This window comes from Phascolarctos cinereus, unplaced genomic scaffold (assembly GCF_003287225.1).
Source record: "Phascolarctos cinereus isolate Bilbo 61053 unplaced genomic scaffold, phaCin_HiC Scaffold_2;HRSCAF=192, whole genome shotgun sequence".
NCBI classification, from domain to species: domain Eukaryota; kingdom Metazoa; phylum Chordata; class Mammalia; order Diprotodontia; family Phascolarctidae; genus Phascolarctos; species Phascolarctos cinereus.
The window spans coordinates 351,936,392-351,954,731 of record NW_027555625.1 but is presented as its reverse complement, the minus strand read 5'-3'; the positions used below and the strand labels follow the sequence as shown (position 1 = coordinate 351,954,731).

The 18,340-nt window shown below is 42.9% G+C and overlaps 1 protein-coding gene across 1 annotated transcript in view; it reads right to left on the bottom strand.

Moving 5' to 3' along the window:
- The window catches only part of LOC110211654 (protein AHNAK2-like), a 72,663-nt gene extending 55,005 nt beyond the window's left edge, over positions 1–17,658 (bottom strand). The window contains exon 1 of the mRNA XM_078149187.1: positions 17,654–17,658. Coding sequence (XP_078005313.1) covers positions 17,654–17,658 — 5 coding nt within the window. The remainder of the gene's footprint in view (positions 1–17,653) is intronic.
- Positions 17,659–18,340: the final 682 nt, after the last annotated feature.

Below are 18,340 nucleotides of genomic sequence, written 5' to 3'. Positions count from 1 at the left end.
TCTTTTTTAACCTGCTCTTTCCTACCTCCTACCCCTCCCGTTCCAGGGTGCCTCCCTATTGCCCCCATCAGTCACTCCTAGGAGCCAAAATTAGTTTGCATGTGCTCAGCATTTATTTGTATATGTTTTGCTTCTATGTATATGTGTACACATTGTTTCCTCCAATAGAATCCAGGTATCTCATATGCCTAAAATAGTGTCTGGAACATAGTAGGTGCTTAATAAATGTTGCTGAATGGATGCTATCAATAGATTGCTAAAGTGAGCTAATTCTCACTAAATGTCCCCATCTTCTTTCTCAAAGGACACATCACAACCAGGGGTACCCCAAAATACACCCACCGTGACAATCCAACCCACTAAAAAGGAATAGGGCCTCATAGGAATTCAGACCCAAAGCTACAGTCTTTGATGAGCAATTTTCTCACAGTTAGAACTTCTGGACCCTCTAGGATGCTGAGGCTTCCAGTAGATTTTGTAGAATACTAATATTGAATTCAGTTAAATGTTAATGCCTACCTAGAATCATGGACTCAGAGAATGCCCCAGATGAAAAGTACTTAGAGACCACGTGATTCAAACCCTTCCTATTAAAATGGGGAAAATGAGGCCCAGGCAGGAGACAGGACATGCCTAAGTGGAGTCAGTAGCAGAGATAGGATTAGAACCAAGGACTTCTTACTCCTAGTCCAGAGCCTCTCTGATAGCAGACATTTCTTTAGGCTTAAGGTACAAGAGAATGAACTACACCAGCAGTGTTAAATACATGGCCTGTCACATTAGCCAATCTGATAGGTGGGATGTGGTACCTCAGAGTTGTTTTAATTTTCATTTCTTTAATCAATTTAGAGCATTCTTCATATGTTATAAATAGCTTTAATTTCCTCATCTGAAAATTGCCCAGTCATATCCTTTGACCATTTGTTGATTGGGGAATGACTTCTATTCTTATAAATTTGACTCGGTTCTCTGTATATTTGAGAAATGAGGCCTTTATCAGAAACACTGGGCTTAAATATTATTTCCCAGCTTTCTCCTTTCCTTCTAATCTGGTTTGCATTGGTTTTGTTTGTGTAAAAACTTTTTATTTTGATATAATCAAAATTATCCATTTTGTATTTCATAATGTTCTCTATCTCTTGTTTGGTCATAAATTCTTCCCATCTCCATAGATCTGAAAGGTAAACTCTTCCTTGCTCTCCTAATTTGCTTTTGGTATCACCCTTTATGCCTAAATCATGTACCCATTTTGACTTTATGTTGTCATACAGTCATCTGGGGTTTTCTTGGCAAAGATACTGAAGTGGTTTGACATTTCCCTCTCCATCTCATTTTACAGATGAGGAAACTGAGGCACACAGGGTTAAGTGACTTGCCCAGCTAGTGATTGTTTGAGGCTGGATTTGAACTCATGAAGTCTTCCTGACTCCAGGCCTATCCACTGCACCACCCAGATGCCCTCATATATGGTTTAGTGGCCCTCATTTCTATTTGAGTTTGGTACCACTGGGATACATGACCTCAAGCCTCCAAGACCAAGAATGAGAGGCCACAGGAAAAGAACTGAGCAAGTGCAATTCTCTCTCTTCTTTACAGAGAGGGGAAGCTATGGATGTAGATTAGTGCATACTGTTCAACTTCCTTGATGTGTTATTTCATTTTGTTGACTCTTTTATTTTTTTATTTTTGTTCAAAAGGATAATTTGATAGGCAGAGGAGAGGGAAGGGCTATATTTGAAAATGAAGGCGGCAGCTAAGTGGCTCAGTGGGTAGAGCACCAGCCCTGCAGTCAGGAGGACCTGAGTTTAAATCTGGCCTCAGACATTTACTAGCTGTGTGACCCTGGGCAAGTCACTTGACCCTGACTGCCTCTCAAAGGAGAAAAAGAAAAGGAAGTTGATGTAAAAACAGAGATCAATGTTTTCTTTTAAAAAAAAAAACAAAACACTTAGGGGATGATCACTTATGTTATGGACAAGTTATGCTTTGGCCAAGTCTTCACTCTCACCAGCACTGTGACATATACTCTTGCTTGTAGACAGGACACTTTAGATGGCCAGTTCTGAAAGGAACTCAGGCCACAGGTGAATTTCTTGCCTCCTTAAGACCCCACACTCTCTATCTCCTCTTTAGCACCTGGAGCATGCCAAGACACAACCTGCCTTTTGGGTCTCTGCTATCACCAGCTATCTGCAACATCCCAGCTGAACCTAGCCAGCCAGTCACGCCCGCTGAGGATGGGCAGGGAAGTCCCATGGAGAATAGAATATGTAAAAGCTAATGGGTTCAGGCATGTCTTGAAGAACAAATCCCTCCCTAGGGTGTGAAGAAGCCAAGGATCTCCAGAAGGGTCGGAGAGGGCCTGTGCCCCTGCTGAGCACCACTGAGGATCCCAAACCAGAGATCACAGCCAGGCTAGGCAGCCTTCCACTGGTCTTAGCCATCATTATCAAGCTGTACTGAATGACTAGAGGATCTCCTGCCAGGGAGGCCAAAGCCCAGGGCAGGGGCAGACCCCAATCCTGGAATTAACACCAGAAGCCTCTAATCTATATGGTGTATACTGACCTGTGCCCTGCAGAAATCATATCTAGAATAGTGTGTTGAATTCTAGGCAATTCATTTTATTTTTAATTCTTAAAAATGATACTTTTAAAAATGTATCTTATTCCAGTGGTTTTTTAATATAACATTCCTTTCCAAATATATACTTTCCACCTCCACTAGCCAGTAAACCATCCCTTGTAACAGAGCTTTGGAAAGAAAGGGGATTTGGAGAATAGGTCAGCAAAACTAGCCATATCTATCAAGTCTGACAGTATATATAATATTCCACACCCATAGCAACCCACCCTTTCTCAACTCTTATGCCTGTGGGCAGGGGGCTATCTCTGGTCATCTTGATCTGTATCTTGCCACTGGACCCAGATGGCTCCAGAGGAGAAAGTGAGGCTGGTGACTTTGCACAGCCGTCCCTCACTTAAATCCAATTCACCTGCGAGTCATGGCATCATCTTCCTGATGTCATGGTCCTCTTCAAGAGAATGAAGGGCAAACAACAACAAGAAGAAGAAGCCTGTGGGCAAAAAATTTTAGGAATAACATTAACAAACTGGATGCCTCAAGACACAAGAAACCAGGAAAATGCTAGGAGACCAACAGATATTTAGATGAATTGATGGAATTGGGGATGTTTGGTCTGGAAAAAAAACTCAGCTACTAAATCGGTATCACTGATCTGATCATGTAATTCCCCTTCTCAGGAAGCATCTGTGGCTCCCTAGTGCCCCTAGGATGGTAAACTCTTCTGGAATTTAAAGCCCTTCATAATTTGGCTCCAATTTATTTTTCCAGACTTATTTCATAATTCTCCTTTTCACACAGTCTACATTTCAGTAAAGCTAGCTTCCTTGCTATTCCTCACACAGGACATCCCCTCTTTGTGTTTGCACAAGCTTTTCATCACCACCACTTAGAATCCTTAGCTGTCTTCAAAGCGTGGCTTGTGTAACCTCTCTTGGTTCTTTCATCGTTTCAGTGGTATCCAACTCTTTGCAGCCCCATCTGGGGTTTTCTTAGCAGAGACACTAGAGTGGTTTGCCATTTACTTTTCTAGCTCATTTTACAGATGAGGAAACTAAGGCAAACAAGGTTAAATCACTTGCCCAGGGTCACATAACTAGTAAGTGTCTGAGGCTAGATTTGAACTCCGATCTTCCTGACTCTAGACCAGGGGCTATCCTGTGCCAGTGTAGTCTTCTAAATGAGGCCTATTCTGATTTTCCAGTTGTTAGCTTCTCCCCCACCCTGAAATTATCATCATCATCATCATTACTATAATTAGTATTACTTTTCTTTGTTGTGCAGTCCTTCAGGCACATCCGACTCTTTGTGACCTCATGGACTATAAAACTACAGGCCTTTCCGTCCTCCACTGTCTCTCAAAGTCTGTCCGAGTTTGTGTTTGTTGCTTCCATGACACTACCTATCCATCTCACCCTCTGCTATGCCCTTCTCCTTTTGCCTTCAATCTTTCCCAACATCAGGATCTTTTCCAATGAGTCTCATCTTCTCATTATGTGGCCAAAGTATTTAAGCTTCAGCTTCAGTATTTGACCTTCCAGTGAATAGCCTGAATTAATTTTTTTTAAATTTTTTTTATTTTTAACATATGTTTTTAAAACTTTGGGTTACAAATTTTCTCTCTTCCTTCCTCCCCACCCACCCTTGTTGAAAAGGCAAGCATCTCGATACAGGTTATCGAAACACTTCCGTAGTAGTCCTGTTGTGAAAAACTAAGTATATCTCCCTTCATCCTATCCTACCCCCCATTTATTCTATTCTCTCTTTTGACCCTGTCCCTCCTCAGAAGTGTTTGCTTTTGATTATCCCCGCCCCCAATCTGCCCTCCCTTCTATCAAACCCTGCTCTCTTGTCCCCTTCCTCCCTTATTTTCCTGTAGGGTGATAGATTTCCATACCCCACTGTGTATGTTATTCCCTCCTTAAGCCAAATCCTATGAGAATAAGAGTCACTCATTCCCTCTCACCATCCCCCATTTCCCCTCCACTGTAAAAGCCTTTTCTTGTCTGTTTCATGTGAGATAATTTACCTCATTCTACTTCTCCCTTTCTCCCAGTATAATCCTCTCTCACCCCTTAATTTTATTTTCCAGACATCACCCCTTCATCTTCAACTCACCCTGTGCCCTCTATCTATCTATCTATACACAGATATAATTTTTTTCCCTCCTACTACCCCAATACGGACAAAGGACTCACGACTTATAAATATCATCTTTCCCTGCAGGGATGTAAACAGTTCAACCTTAACAAGTCTCTTATGATCTGAATTAATTTCTTTAAGTATTGACTGAGTTGATCTCCTTGCTGTCCAAGGGACTCTCAAAAGTCTTCTCCAGCACCACAGTTGGAAAGTGTTGATTCTGAGGTTCTCAGCTTTCCTTATAGTCCAATTCTCACAGCCATACATTGCTACTAGAAATTAATAATAATAGCCAGCATTTAATGGCACTTTAAGGTTTGCAAAGTGCTTTACAAATATTATCTCCCTTTATGTAGATGCTATTATTATCCCCATTTTACACTTGAGGAAACTGAGGAAGAGAGAGATGAAGTGACCTGCCTAGAGTTCACACAGCTAGTAATTATCTGAGGCTGGATTTGAACTCAGGTCTTTCTGATGCTAGGTCCCAGGACACTATTTGCCAAGTCCAAAATTATTTTATGCAAAATTACTTTGTAATCTTTGTATGTATTTTGTATATATTTTTATGTATATATGTTGTTTCCACACTATAGAATGTAAGTTTCTTCAGGACAAAAGCGATTTCATTTTTTGTCTTTGTATTCCAGTGCTTAGCACATAGTAGGTGCTTAATGAGTGTTACATTGAAGAATTGAGTAGATCTTGATGACCACTTTTATTCTTTCTATTTTTTTTTAATATGAGGCAATGGGGGTTAAGTGACTTGCCCAGAGTCACACAGCTAGTAAGTGTTATGTGTCTGAGGCCAAATTTGAACTCAGGTCCTCCTGACTCCAGGGCCGGTGCTCTATCCACTGTGCAACCTAGCTGCCCCTTGATGACCACTTTTTGGGGCTCCTATAGAATTGATTCCTCCTTGGATACCAGCTGGACTAACTATTCTCTGGGGTCCCTTCCACCTCTGAAGTTCTGAGAACTCAAGAGCTCTGGATAACAGTCACAGAGGCCTGAGCGCAGGAGGAGCAAGTTCTGGGGAGGAATCTAGTATTGGGCGAGATCTACCGAGCTGGATTAGAAGGCAAGTTATCTGAGCTCAAGACCAGGCCTGCCATTGATTTGTTCTTAGCACAATGCCTCCAGAGCTTAGCACAATGCCTCCAGAGCTTAGCACAGTGCCTGGCACACAGTAGGTACTTAATTGCTTGTTGAATTGACTTAAATGTGACCCTGGTCATGTGGCTTCTCTTCCCTGTTCCATGTTTGTCAAGGGTTCAGACATTGTGCCTGGCATACAGTAGGCTCTTAATAAGTGCTTTCCTTTGCTTTCCTCATCTGTAAAAATGAGATTAGACTACCTAGCCTCCAAAGTCTCACGTATCTATAAACCTTCTGGGCTCTGCCTCCTTCTCACCTTTCAACTCATTTCAACAAACATTTTATTAAACATATACTTTGTACAAGAGCGAAGGGCTGGTCTTGAGGTCAGAAAGACCTGGATTCAGGACTTTGCATATGACACAAACAGGCGCTATGACTCATAAGCAAGGCACTTTTCCTCACCCCCTCCAGGTACATAAACTTAGACTATCAGACACAAATGAATTGGTAGCAGGTTACAGACATCCCACTCTCAGAACTGGCTGCTTGAGCGAAATCAAAGCTTCGAGGCAAAAAAACAGAGGGGGAGAGGGATGCCGCTGGAGAAGCACAAACTGGCAGAGTAGAAAGTGGGCAAGAGTGACACCCGGGTTCAAATCCTACCTCTTCTGTTTAGTAGCTGAGCAAGTCGATTAACCTCTATGTGCCTCAGGCAATTTCCCTAGGATTTATCTGCTAATCAAAGATTTAGTCATCTGAGTTGGTGAAACAAGTTTCTCAAACTAACAAATCACAAGAAAATCTCAGGAAACAGTGTGCCCCCAAAGAACTTACAGTGCCACTTGGGGGATGGGAATGGGAGGGAGGTAGAACATATAACTACCCTAAGATAGGAAAGAACGTTAGCCACTTGAGGGGTCAGGGAAGGCTTCATGAGAAAGTGAAGCCTGAACTGAGCTTTGAAGGTTTCAGGAAGCAGAATTCAGGGGAGAGTGCATTCCAGGCATGTGGGGAAATGCACAGAGTGGGAAGAGAGAGATGGTATGCTGAGAATGCAGAAAGTCGAAAGTAAAGTAAGGTAGAGAGTTCTGTAAAGGAGTAATATAAAATGGGAAAACTAATGTGCAGCCAAATTGTGGAGTCCCTTAAATAGCAGGCTGAATTTTTATGTTATCCTGGAAGCAATAGGGAATCACAGAAGATTTTAGAGAAGAGTAACACAATCAGACTAGTGCCTCAGGAAGAGAAATCTGGATGAATGAAGAAGGGAGAAACTGGAAACAAAAAAAACCAAGGAAGAGGCTATTATAATAGTCAAGACAAGAGGCAATGAAGGTCCGAACTAAAGCTGGTTATGTCAGTGGGGAGACTAGAGACATAATAGCTCACATTTCCACTGCATTTTAAATTTGCAAAGCATTCTCCTTACAATAAACTTATGAGGTTGGTAGTACAAATATCATCCACATTTTATAGGTGAGGAAACTAACTTTTTTTTTAAGGCAACCAGGGTTAAGTGACTTGCCCAGGATCATACAGCTAGTAAGTATCTGAGGCCAGATTTGAACTCAGGTCCTCTTGACACTAGGGCCGGTGCTCTATCCATTGCGCCAACTAGCTGTCCCTGGAAACTGGCATTCTGAGAAGTAAATAATGACTTGTCCATGGTCACACAGCTAGTATCTCTAGTGCCAGTCAAACCCAGGCCTCTTGACTTCAAATCCAGCACTCTGTCCATGATCCTACATTAGCAGGACAGGTAGGCTCATCAGATCTTGGCAACTGATTAGATATGGAGGTGGGGTGAGGAAAAGAGGAAATTACTCAGAGTTTCTGAACCTGAGTAACTAAGAGGATGGGGGTGACTAACAGATATAGAGGCAGCTAGGTGGCTTAGTGGATAGAGCACTGGGCCAGGAATCAGGATAGACCTGAGTTCAAATCCGACCTTACACACCTACTGGCTGTGTGACCCTGGGCAAGTCACTTAACCTTTATTGCCTTAATCCACCAGAAAAGGAAATGGCAAACAACCCTGGTATCTTTACTGAGAAAACTCCTTGGACAACATGGTCCATGGGGTCATGAAGAGCCGGACACAATTCAAGAACAATAACAGAAATAGGAAGTTTAGAGGAAGGATGGATTTAGAGAGAGGGGAAATAATGAATTCCTTTTCGGATATGTTGAGTTTAATGTCACATTCTGATTAGGTTCAGGAGACAGTTGGTGATTTGGGGTTGGAGTTTAGAAGAAAGAATAGAGATGAATCATATATTTTAGCACTGTAAGGGACCTTAGAGATCATCTAATATAATCCTATAATTTTACAGATGAGGAAACTGAGGCCCAGAGAAGAAAAGTAACATGCCCAAAGTCAAAAATATAGTAAGTAATAGAACCATTATTTGAGCACATCTTCTGACTCCAAATCCATTGCTCTTTCATTTGGGCTTGTAAGAGACCTGCTCTGACTCCCTGGGGTCAACTCCAGAGCTTTGTCCACTCACCTAAAACAGAAGAGGGCAGAGCAGAGAACAAGTAGAGCAAAGTAGAAAACAAGGCCAACCCTACCCTCTCTTACGTATCTGGTCCTGTGCTAAGCTACCCTGGAAGAGAGGTAGAGAAGGAGCAGACCCAGGTGGGGTCCTCGGGGCTCTCATCGTCTGAGGGAGACAGAAGAGGGAAGAATCAGACTGGGCACTCAGGAAGAGGGAGCACAATGAAACCCAGAAGTCACTCTCGGGTAGATGACAATCCAGGAGTGACAGAAGATGGGCAGACCTAGTCCTTGGCCTCAAAAAAAAAAATCCTAGAAAGTCACGTCTTAATGGGAACAGAAACCATTTAAACTCTCATGTCATAGACAAGAAAACTGAGGCCCAGAGTGGGAAGAAAGACTTACCCAAGATCATGCAGCCATTAAAAGAGAATATAAGACAGTATGATTCAATCCAAATGAAGCTTTAAATCAGGAATTCTTAACCAGGGGTCCATGAACTTTTAAAAATATTTTATAACTGTATTTCAACGTAATTGGTTTTCTTTATAAGCCCGTGCATTTTGTTTTATTCATTTAAAATACTGTTATGCAAAGGGGTCCGTGGGCTTTATCAGACTACTAAAGGGATTCATAACAACAAAAGATTAAGAACTCCTGATTTAAGTGTGATAGGAGCTCCAAGAAGAGGGGGAGCGGAGTTCACTGGGATTGTCAGGGAAGGCTCCCATGTGGAAGGGCTGCCTGAGCTGCATCTTGAAAGATACACTTTCAGTGTCGGAGAAGGCCAGAGAAAGACACTCCCAAAATGGGAATGGTTTAAATTACTGGTATGGAGATAGAAATGAGCTTAGCATGGGGGAGGAAAGAGACATGAGATTTTTCTGGCTTACACTGAGGTTACCCTTTTTCTAAGCAAGTGGAGGGAAGTGCCCTAGCTTACATCCTGCTCACCCTGTTAGGCAGGACTTGAGACTCTAGTCTGGCCAGTAGGGGAGGGCAGGGGAGGAGAGGGGTTGCACCTTCTCTTGTCAATTAGCAAATCTCTTTGTTTTTTGGTTTTGGTTTTTGTTTTTTCAAATTATGAGTAATTGTAATGATCAATTTTGGTCAAGGAAAATAAATAATAGAACATGCTTTCTTCTTCTTGAGAAAAAGTGAGGGACCCCAAGGTAAAAGTGCGTCATACAGTCTTAGCTATGGTCACTCTGTAATTTGTTTTTGCTTAACTATTTTTTCTTTCCTTCCTTCATTTATTTATTTATAGTTTTCAATATTCACGTCTATAGGATTTTGAGTTCTAAATTTTCTCCCCCTCCCTCCCCTACTCCCTCCTTAAGACAGCGTGCAAGCTGATATAGGTTATACATATACATTCATATTAAACATATGTTGTAAAGAAGAATTAGAACCAAAGGGGAAAACCATGAGAAAGAAGAAACAAAGAGAGAGAGAGAGAGAGAGAGAGAGAGAGAATAGCATAGCAAATCTCTTTGATTGGGGACCTCAGCTGAGCATTAAGCTTATCTAGAGACATAGCATGTGACTGCTTGCACAGTCTGATTTGAGACCATGAGAGGTACGAGGCTAGTGGGGGACAATGCCCGGTGGGACTTGGCTTCTCTCTCAAACAGGATGCAGATCAAGGGAAAAGTCCTGCCCTGGTAGTCTGACTCTGGTTCTGTCACTAACTTGCTGTGTTCACTTCCCTTTTCTGGGTCTCAGTTTTCCCAACTGTTAAATGGAGTGAAAAATATACCTACTACCTTCTTTCAAAGGCTATTGTGGGGATTAAGTGAGATAATAGCTGTAAAATACCTTACAAACCTTAAAGTGCCATATACAGGTGAGACATTATTATTACAATTTGTTTTTTCCAGAGAAGCCCTGCCTCAGCCTGGGATATCTGCTGAAGTTGCAGCACTGAAAGGAATGGGGTGGAGGTCCTATAAACCTAAAAGCAACCTATAAATGTGAGCTGTCACAATTATTGTTATTATTATCTTCGTTATTCACATTGAAGACATGACCACGTCACTCCTTTACTCAAAAAGCTTCACTGGCTCCCCATGGTGTTTAAGAATTTGAATTCTTAATTAAATTCTTAAAATTAAATTTATTCCTCTGTTTGGAATTTGAAGTCCTTCACTTAAGGCTCTAGCTGATCCTTCTAGGCTGATTACACATTACTCCCTCTCATGTACTCTACAAAACATTCAATCTCCATCCTCCATGCCTTTATAGCCTGTCTGCCATGTCTGGAATGCTCTCCATCCCCACCTTTTCCTAGCTCCCTGCAAGGCTCAGCTTAAGGACTGCCTCCTTCAAGAGACCTTTCCTGATTTCCCCAGTTGTCAGTGCTTCTACTCAGATCACTGTGTGCTTATTCTGAATACCTCCTATATTTACTTACATGTGAATAGTTTGTATCAATAACTTAAGTAGAATATAAGCTTCCTGAAGGCAGGGTCTTTAATAGTACTTTACTGTTTGCCTTCTCAGGCCTAATACAGTGCCTGCAGGCTTGGTGCTTAATAAATGCTCATTGCTTCATTGATTTAGTCACAAAATCTCAGAGTTGGAAAGGCCCTCAGAGCCCATCTAGTCCAATTGGCAGCTCTCTAGAGCACACACAACAAACAGGCATTCAGCCTTTGCTTAAACACATCCCGTGAGAGGGAAGCCCACTACCTCCTAAAGCAGCCCATTCATTCCCCCTCAGTTGTTCAGAAGCTCAAATTATTAAGAGGCTTTTTCTTATGCCAAGTTAAACTCTGCCTCCCCTGCAACTTCCAGCATCTGGGTCCAACCAGAGCAAACCTTACTACTCTTCTATATGCCAGCCTTTCAAATACAAAAAGAGTGCAACCATGTCCAGCCCAAATCTCCATTCCTCTCCTCTCCTCTCCTCTCCCCCATTCCTCTCCTCTCCCCTCCCCTTCTTCTCCCTTCCTCTCCTCTCCCTTCTCTTCCTCTTCTTTCCTCTCCCCTCCCCTCCCTTCTCCTCTCCTCTTTCCTTTCCTCTCCTCTCCTCTTCTTCAGGCTAAACATTCCTAGGTTCTCCAAATAAGCCTCTCTGGCATTGTTGCCAGTCCCGTTACCACTCTCTGGGGATACTCCAGCTTGTGAATGACATTTCCAAAACGTGGTGCTCAGAACTGAATACAGCACTATAAGCTGATCAGAGAACAGCAGGCTATCATCCCCCTTTTGCTGGACACTGTGCTCAATACTGCCCAAGGTAACAATAGTTTCCTTAGCTGCCATGTCATAGTGATGACTGACATGGTCCTTGTAGTTCAGTAAAACCCCTAGATCTTTTCACATGCTACATAGCCAGGCCTTTCTCATCCTGCACTTCATGAAATTGGGTTTTTGAGCCCAAGGGTAGGGCTACATTTATTTTGATTACATTTTGCTTAATGAGATGCAGTTCATCCTGTTGGGATATTTTTACATCCAAATTCTGTCATCCAATGTGTTAACTATCCTTCTCAGCTTCACATCATCTGGAAATCTGACAAGCATGTCATCTGTGTCTTCATCCAAATCATTGATAAACGTATTAAATGGCACAGGACCAAGGATATATATCTCTGGAGCAGTATACCATAGACCTTCCAAGTAGACATTGACCTCTTAGTGACTATTCTTTTGGTCCAATCAGTTTTCAAATCTACCTCCATGGTGTCTACATCACCTCTTATGTGGATAATTGTAATAGACTAGCTGGTCTCCCTGACTCCACTCTCCCCTCTAATTCACCAGGCTCACAAAATCAGTCTCCAAATGCCCATCTGTGGCCACACCCTTCTGACTCCCTTGTTCAAATACTTTTCTCAGCTCCACCCTGCCCACAGGAAAAAGTCTCGTCTCTATACCCTGGAATCCAAGGTGTCAGATCTCCCCTGTGGCTGCTGCCCAGTATCTTCTGCTAAACCAGGGGAGTCTCCTCGCTCTCTCTGATGACTCCCATCCTTTGCTCATGTCACCCATTGGGACATGAGGCCCAGGAAACAGGCAAGCCTTCGACTAACTACGGCTCTAAAGGATTCTTAGGGAAGGACTGTGAGCAGATTTTCCTTCAGACTTATGTTTCTATGATTATCTCTAATTATTGGATGTTTTTGCAAACGTCAGTGTCTGAACTAGTGCCTGTGGGGTGCTGCTTTGATGCCTTTTCAGGTCTTAGAAGATGTCCTGGCTTTGCCAAGGATATTGTACAAGAGCTAGCAGTTCCCACCAAGCAGGAAAGACTGCAAGTCCAGCCAGGGGATAGATTTTTTGTCTGTTGTGGTGAAAACTAGCCTTGCTAAGCACAGAAAGCCTCATCCCAAGTCAAGCCTAAGTCAATCAACCAATCAACATTTATTAAGCACCTACGGATGTGCCGCACACTGTGCTAAGTGCTGGAGATACAAAAGGGGGCAAAAGACAGTCCCTGCCTTCAAGAAGCTTACAATCTAATGGGGTTGGCCATATGCAAACACATACAAAGCAAGCTATATACAAGATAAATAAGAAAAAATTTAAAAAGAGAAGGCACTGGAATTAAGAGGGGATGGGGAAGGCTTCCTGTAGAAGGTGGAATCTTAGTTGGGATTTAAAGGGAGCCAGGGAGGTCAGTCATCAGAGTGGAGGAGGGAGAGCATCCCGGTATGGAGAATAGATAGAGAAATGAAGTAGCTTATTCATGGAATATCCAGGAAGTCAGTGTCTCTGTATAGAAGGGTACATCTCAAGGAGTAAGGTATAAGAAGATTGGAAAGGTAGGAGGCATCTAAGCTATGAAGGGCTTTGAATGCCAAACAGAGCATTTTGTACTTCATCCTGGGGGTAATATGAAGCCACTGGAGTTTATTGAGTAGGAAGGGGTGTGAGTGTGTGTGTGTGTGTGTGTGTGTGTGTGTGTGTGTGTGTGTGTGACATGGTCAGCCCTTAACTTTAGGAAAATCACTTTGGTGGTTGAATGGAGGTTGGATTGCAGTGAGGAAGGGCCTTGAAGTAGGCAGACCCACCATCATTACTCCAATAATCCAGGCATGAGGTGAGCAGGGCCTGCACTAGAGTGGTGGTAGTGTCAGAGGTGAGAAGGGGGCATATAGGAGAGATGCTGCAAAGGTGAAGTCTACAGACCTTGGCAACAAATTGGATTTGGGGGTGGGGGCGGTATGAGAAATATTGAGAAATCCAGGATGACTCCTAGTTTGTTAGCCTGGGGGACTAGGAGCATGGAGTTGCCCTTGAACAGTAATAGGGAAACAGTGAGGGAGGGGTTTTTTTTGGTGGGGGGGAATAATGAGTTCTGTTTTGGACATATTGGGTTTAAAATGTCTACTGGACATCCGGTTCAATATATCTGAAAGGCAATTAGGAATGTGAAATTGGAGGTAAGCAGAGAAATTGGGGCAGGATAGGTAGAATTGAAAATCATGAGCATAGAGATGGTCATTAAATCCATGAGAGCTGATGAGGTCACCAAGTGAAGTAGTAGAGAGAAAAGAAGAAGGCCCAGTTCAGAACTCTTAGGGACACCTATGGTTAGAGAGTGTGATCCAGCAAAAGAGACAGAGAAGGAGAAAACCAAAGAGAACCCGGAGACGATGGCGTCATGAAAAACCAGAGAAAAGAGAGTGCCAAAGAGGAGAGAGTGACCAACACGGTAAAAGGCTGCAGAGAGATGAAAGAGAATGAGGACTGAGAAGAGGCCATTGGATTTGACAACCAAGATCACTGGTATCTTTGGAGAGACTGGTTTTGATGGAATAATGAGGTCAAAAAACTAGATTGCAAGGGGTTAAGAAGAAAGTGAGAGGAGAAAAAAATGGAGGCATCTATTGTAGACTCTTTTCAACGACTTTAACTATAAAGGGCAGAAGAGATATAGGGTGATAGTTAGCTGGGATGGAAGGATCAAATGAGGTTTTCTTAAGGATAGAAGAGACGTGGATATGTTTGCATAGTGTTGGTCATGACAACTCTCAGAGTGTGTAGGAGAGAGAGCCTGCAATCCATGTTGGTGGAGGAAGGTCCCCACCAGTGAAATCACAGATCCTTGAGGTTCTGAAGTCTCACTATAACAATGATCATCTCTTTATCTTTTGCACATAACCCAGACCCTCTGGATTGTTTCCCTATGTGATACACCTTCCTCTTTCTCTCTCTCTCTCTCTCTCTCTCTCTCTCTCTCTCTCTCTCTCAATCTCTCACTCTCAATCTCTCTCACTCTCTCTCACTCTATCACTCTCTCTCTGTCTCTCTCTCTCACGTTCACTCTCTTTCTCTCTCACTCTCTCTCTCTGTCTCTCTCACTCTCTCTGTCTCTCACACTCTCTCACTCTCAATCTCTCTCTCTGTCTCTCTCTCTCTCTCAATCTCTCTCTCTCTTGCTCTCACTTTCTCATTCTCAATCTCTCTCTCAATCTCTCACTCACTCTCAATCTCTCTCTCTCACTCTCAATCTCTCTCACTCACTCTCTCTCTGTCTCTCTCACTCTCTCACTCTCAATCTCTCTCTGTCTCTGTCTCTCTCTCTCTCTCTCTCTCTCTCTCTCTCTCTCTCTCTCTCTCTCTCTCTTTTTCTCCCTCCTTCCCTCTCTATTCTTTGATGGCCCTTGGGCCTGCTTGAGTCCCTGTAATCTATGGTCCCTTCCACTTCAAACTCCAGGATGCTGCGGATCCCAGCTCAGCTACTTGCTCTCTATATGGCCGTGGCCAAATCACTTCCCATTTGGGGGGTCTCCTTTCCTCATCCTTAAAAGAAAAGATCTGAAAGATAGATCTAAGGGGTCTAGCCCTGCTATTGTTGTTCAGTTGTTTCTGGCACGTCCGACTCTCTGTGACCCCATTTGGGTTTTCTTGGCAAAGACCCTGGAGCGGTTTGCCATTTTCTTCTCCAGATCATTTTACAGATGAGGAAACAGAGGCAAACAGGATTAAGTGACTCACCCAGTGTCAGAGGCTAGATGTGAAGTTTGGAAGATGAGTCCTCCTGACTCCAGGCCTAGCACTCTATCCACTGGGACACCTAGCTGCCCAGCTAAGAGATGGAATGTCACAAATAGGGAACAGCTAACAGGCAACTTGAGAAAGTTTATGAGAAGTATGAAATAAAACTGGAGTAAATTTCACATGAAGCAGGACACATTTTTTTAAATTATCCTCTTTCACCCAACCCTGTGGTACCTGTATGCAATACTGACGGGTTCTGAAAGGCAGGTGAAGTGGTGCCCTCCCAAGACCTCATATATCACTCATGTTCGTCTCAAACCCCTGGCCCAGCAGCCCACAAGGGGCCTCACTTCAGGCCCAACATCTGTATGCACTGGCCAAATGTTGGCTTCTGGCCAGATAATAGGATTCAGACTTGGAGGGGCTCTTGGAGATCATCTATCCCAACTCCTTCATGCTACAGATGAGAAGACTGAGGCCAAGGGAGGCTAAGACTTGCCCAAAGTCACACCAGTTCATTAAGGAGCAGAAGGAGTATTATACAGTGTCTGAGGCAGGATTTGAACCCAGGTCTTCCTGACTCCAAATCCAGAGCTCTTTCTGCAATAACAGCTTTGACAAATCCTCCTAAAACCACCTGTTCTATATGTGGCTTTTTAAAAAAAAAAACCAGGGGCAGCCAGGTGGTGCAGTGGATAGAGCAGTGGCCCTGGAGTCAGGAGTACCTGAGTCCAAATCCGGCCTCAGATACTTGACACTTACTAGCTGTGTGACCCTGGGCAAGTCACTTCACCCTGATTGCCTCACCTAAACAACAACAACAAAAAAAAACCAGATCAGTGATTTATTTGGTGTAAAGAATTCCCAGAGATGAACTCCATCTACCAGTGTAGATCAGCGCCTTCTTTAAAATTTACAGTCTGGAGGCAGCTAGGTGGAGCAGCGGATAGAGCATTGGTCCTAGAGTCGGTTCAGATCCAGCCTTAGACACTTGACACTTACTAGCTGTGACATCCTGGGCAAGTCACTTAACTCCGACTGCCTCACCAAAAAATAAATTTATAGTCTGGGTAAAATGACTTGCCCAGAGTCACGCAGCCACTGTGTCAGAGGCTGGGCTTGAACTGTGGTCTTCCTGACTCTGGGGCCAACTCTGTATCTAATACACTTCTCTACACATTCCTTCTCTACAGAGAAGACACTTTGAAAGCACATTTAAAGCATCTTCCCATCTGTTAGTGGATAGACACCTGGAATGGAAATCAAGAAGACCTGAATTCAAATCCTTCCTCAGATTCTTATTAGCTACGTAATGCTGGGCACAATTTTTAATCTCCACCAGCTTCAGTTTTGATGGATATATCAAATGAGGATGACAATAACACTGCCCTTAGAGGATTGTGGTGAAAATCAAATTAGATAATGTATGGAAAGTGCTTTGAAAATCTGAAAATGCCACATAAAGGGGAGCCAATATTGTAATGATGCTGTGATTCACAATAGTCCTGAGAGAGATGCAAAGCAAGGAGAATGACAATAAGGTTAAAGCTAATGATAACCACAACCCCTAATTGTTCAGTTCTTTCAGAACTGCAGAGTGCTTTTCTTACAACTGCTCCAATGCCAAAAAATATTTTTGATTATCCCCATTTTACAGATGAGAAAGCAGGGCTCAAAGAAAGGAAAGAACTTCCCCAAGGTCATGCATACATCAAGTCAGAGGCAGATGCAAGAGATGAACTAAGTCTTCTGAGGGTTTCCTCTTAGTGCCATAGGGATTATCACAATGGAAAATTTAAAAATTTGATTAAATCTGTCTCCCTATATCCTCTATTACAACATTGTCCTAACTTCCCCTATTTTTCCTTCTCCCACCTTCCATCCTTCAGAAAAGAGAAGAAACATTTGTTTTCTATACCAAATACTGAAGGAAGGGAAAGACTTATCTTTGACAGGAGAAAAAAATGGCAAACCACTCCAGTATCTTTGCCAAGAACACCCCCAAATAGCGTTGGACACAACTGAACAACCACAACTTATCTAAAAGGGCATCCTGGAAGGATTAGACTTCTCATTGGATCTAGAGCTCAGCATCCAGAGCAATGAGTAGAATTACAGTTTGCAGATTTCCATTCAATGTAGAGGAGGAACTTTCTAACACTCAGAGCCATCTGGCAATGTTGATAACGCACTTCTCGACACTGGAGACATCCAAGGGGAGGCTAGATGCCTAGGATATAGTAGAAAGGATTCCTGCTTCGGGAGGGGGTGTGGATGGACCAATGTGGTACCGTCCTGCTCTAACAGAATGACAAGCACAACCATTATCAGGGAACACTTTAAGGTTTGCAGAACACTTTATATCTTTGATCTCACGTCATCCTCACAACAACCCTGTGAAGTGAGAACTGTAGTTATGATTATGGTCACTTTACAGATGAAGAAACTACAGGAATGGGATGGAATGTTGCCATACTGGAAGCAGGAGTGTGCTGGTAAATGCTTAACAGCTGGCCCTCCTAAAAACATGTACACACAGTACATCTTTAAGTTTAATCTGCACAGTTAACACTTTCTTAAGTCTAGACAATAAACAAAAGACAAAAGCAGGCCCTATTTTGTAGCCTTTGCTGATTTATAAAGTGTAAGTGCTCACAGGCAAAAATTTAACAATCAGCTCTCTCTCTCTCTCTTGCAACTGGCTCCAAGGTACTCCCTGCCTGCAAGAAATGACAAATGCAAAGAATCCAGAGAAATATGAGGAAAAAACATATATGAACTGATGTAGAGTGAAGCAAGCAGCTCCAGGAAAACAATCTACACAAAGATTACAATAATGTAAATGGCGGGGTAGCTAGGTGGCGCAGTGGATAGAGCACCAGCCCTGGAGTCAGGAGGACCTGAGTCCAAATCCGGCCTCAGACACATAACACTTACTAGCTGTGTGACCCTGGGCAAGTCACTTAACCCCATTGCCTAGCTTAAATTAAAAAAAGAAAAGAAAAAAAGAATAATGTAAATGGCAAAAACAGTGCAACGGAACTGCATGTTGTATAATTGTAA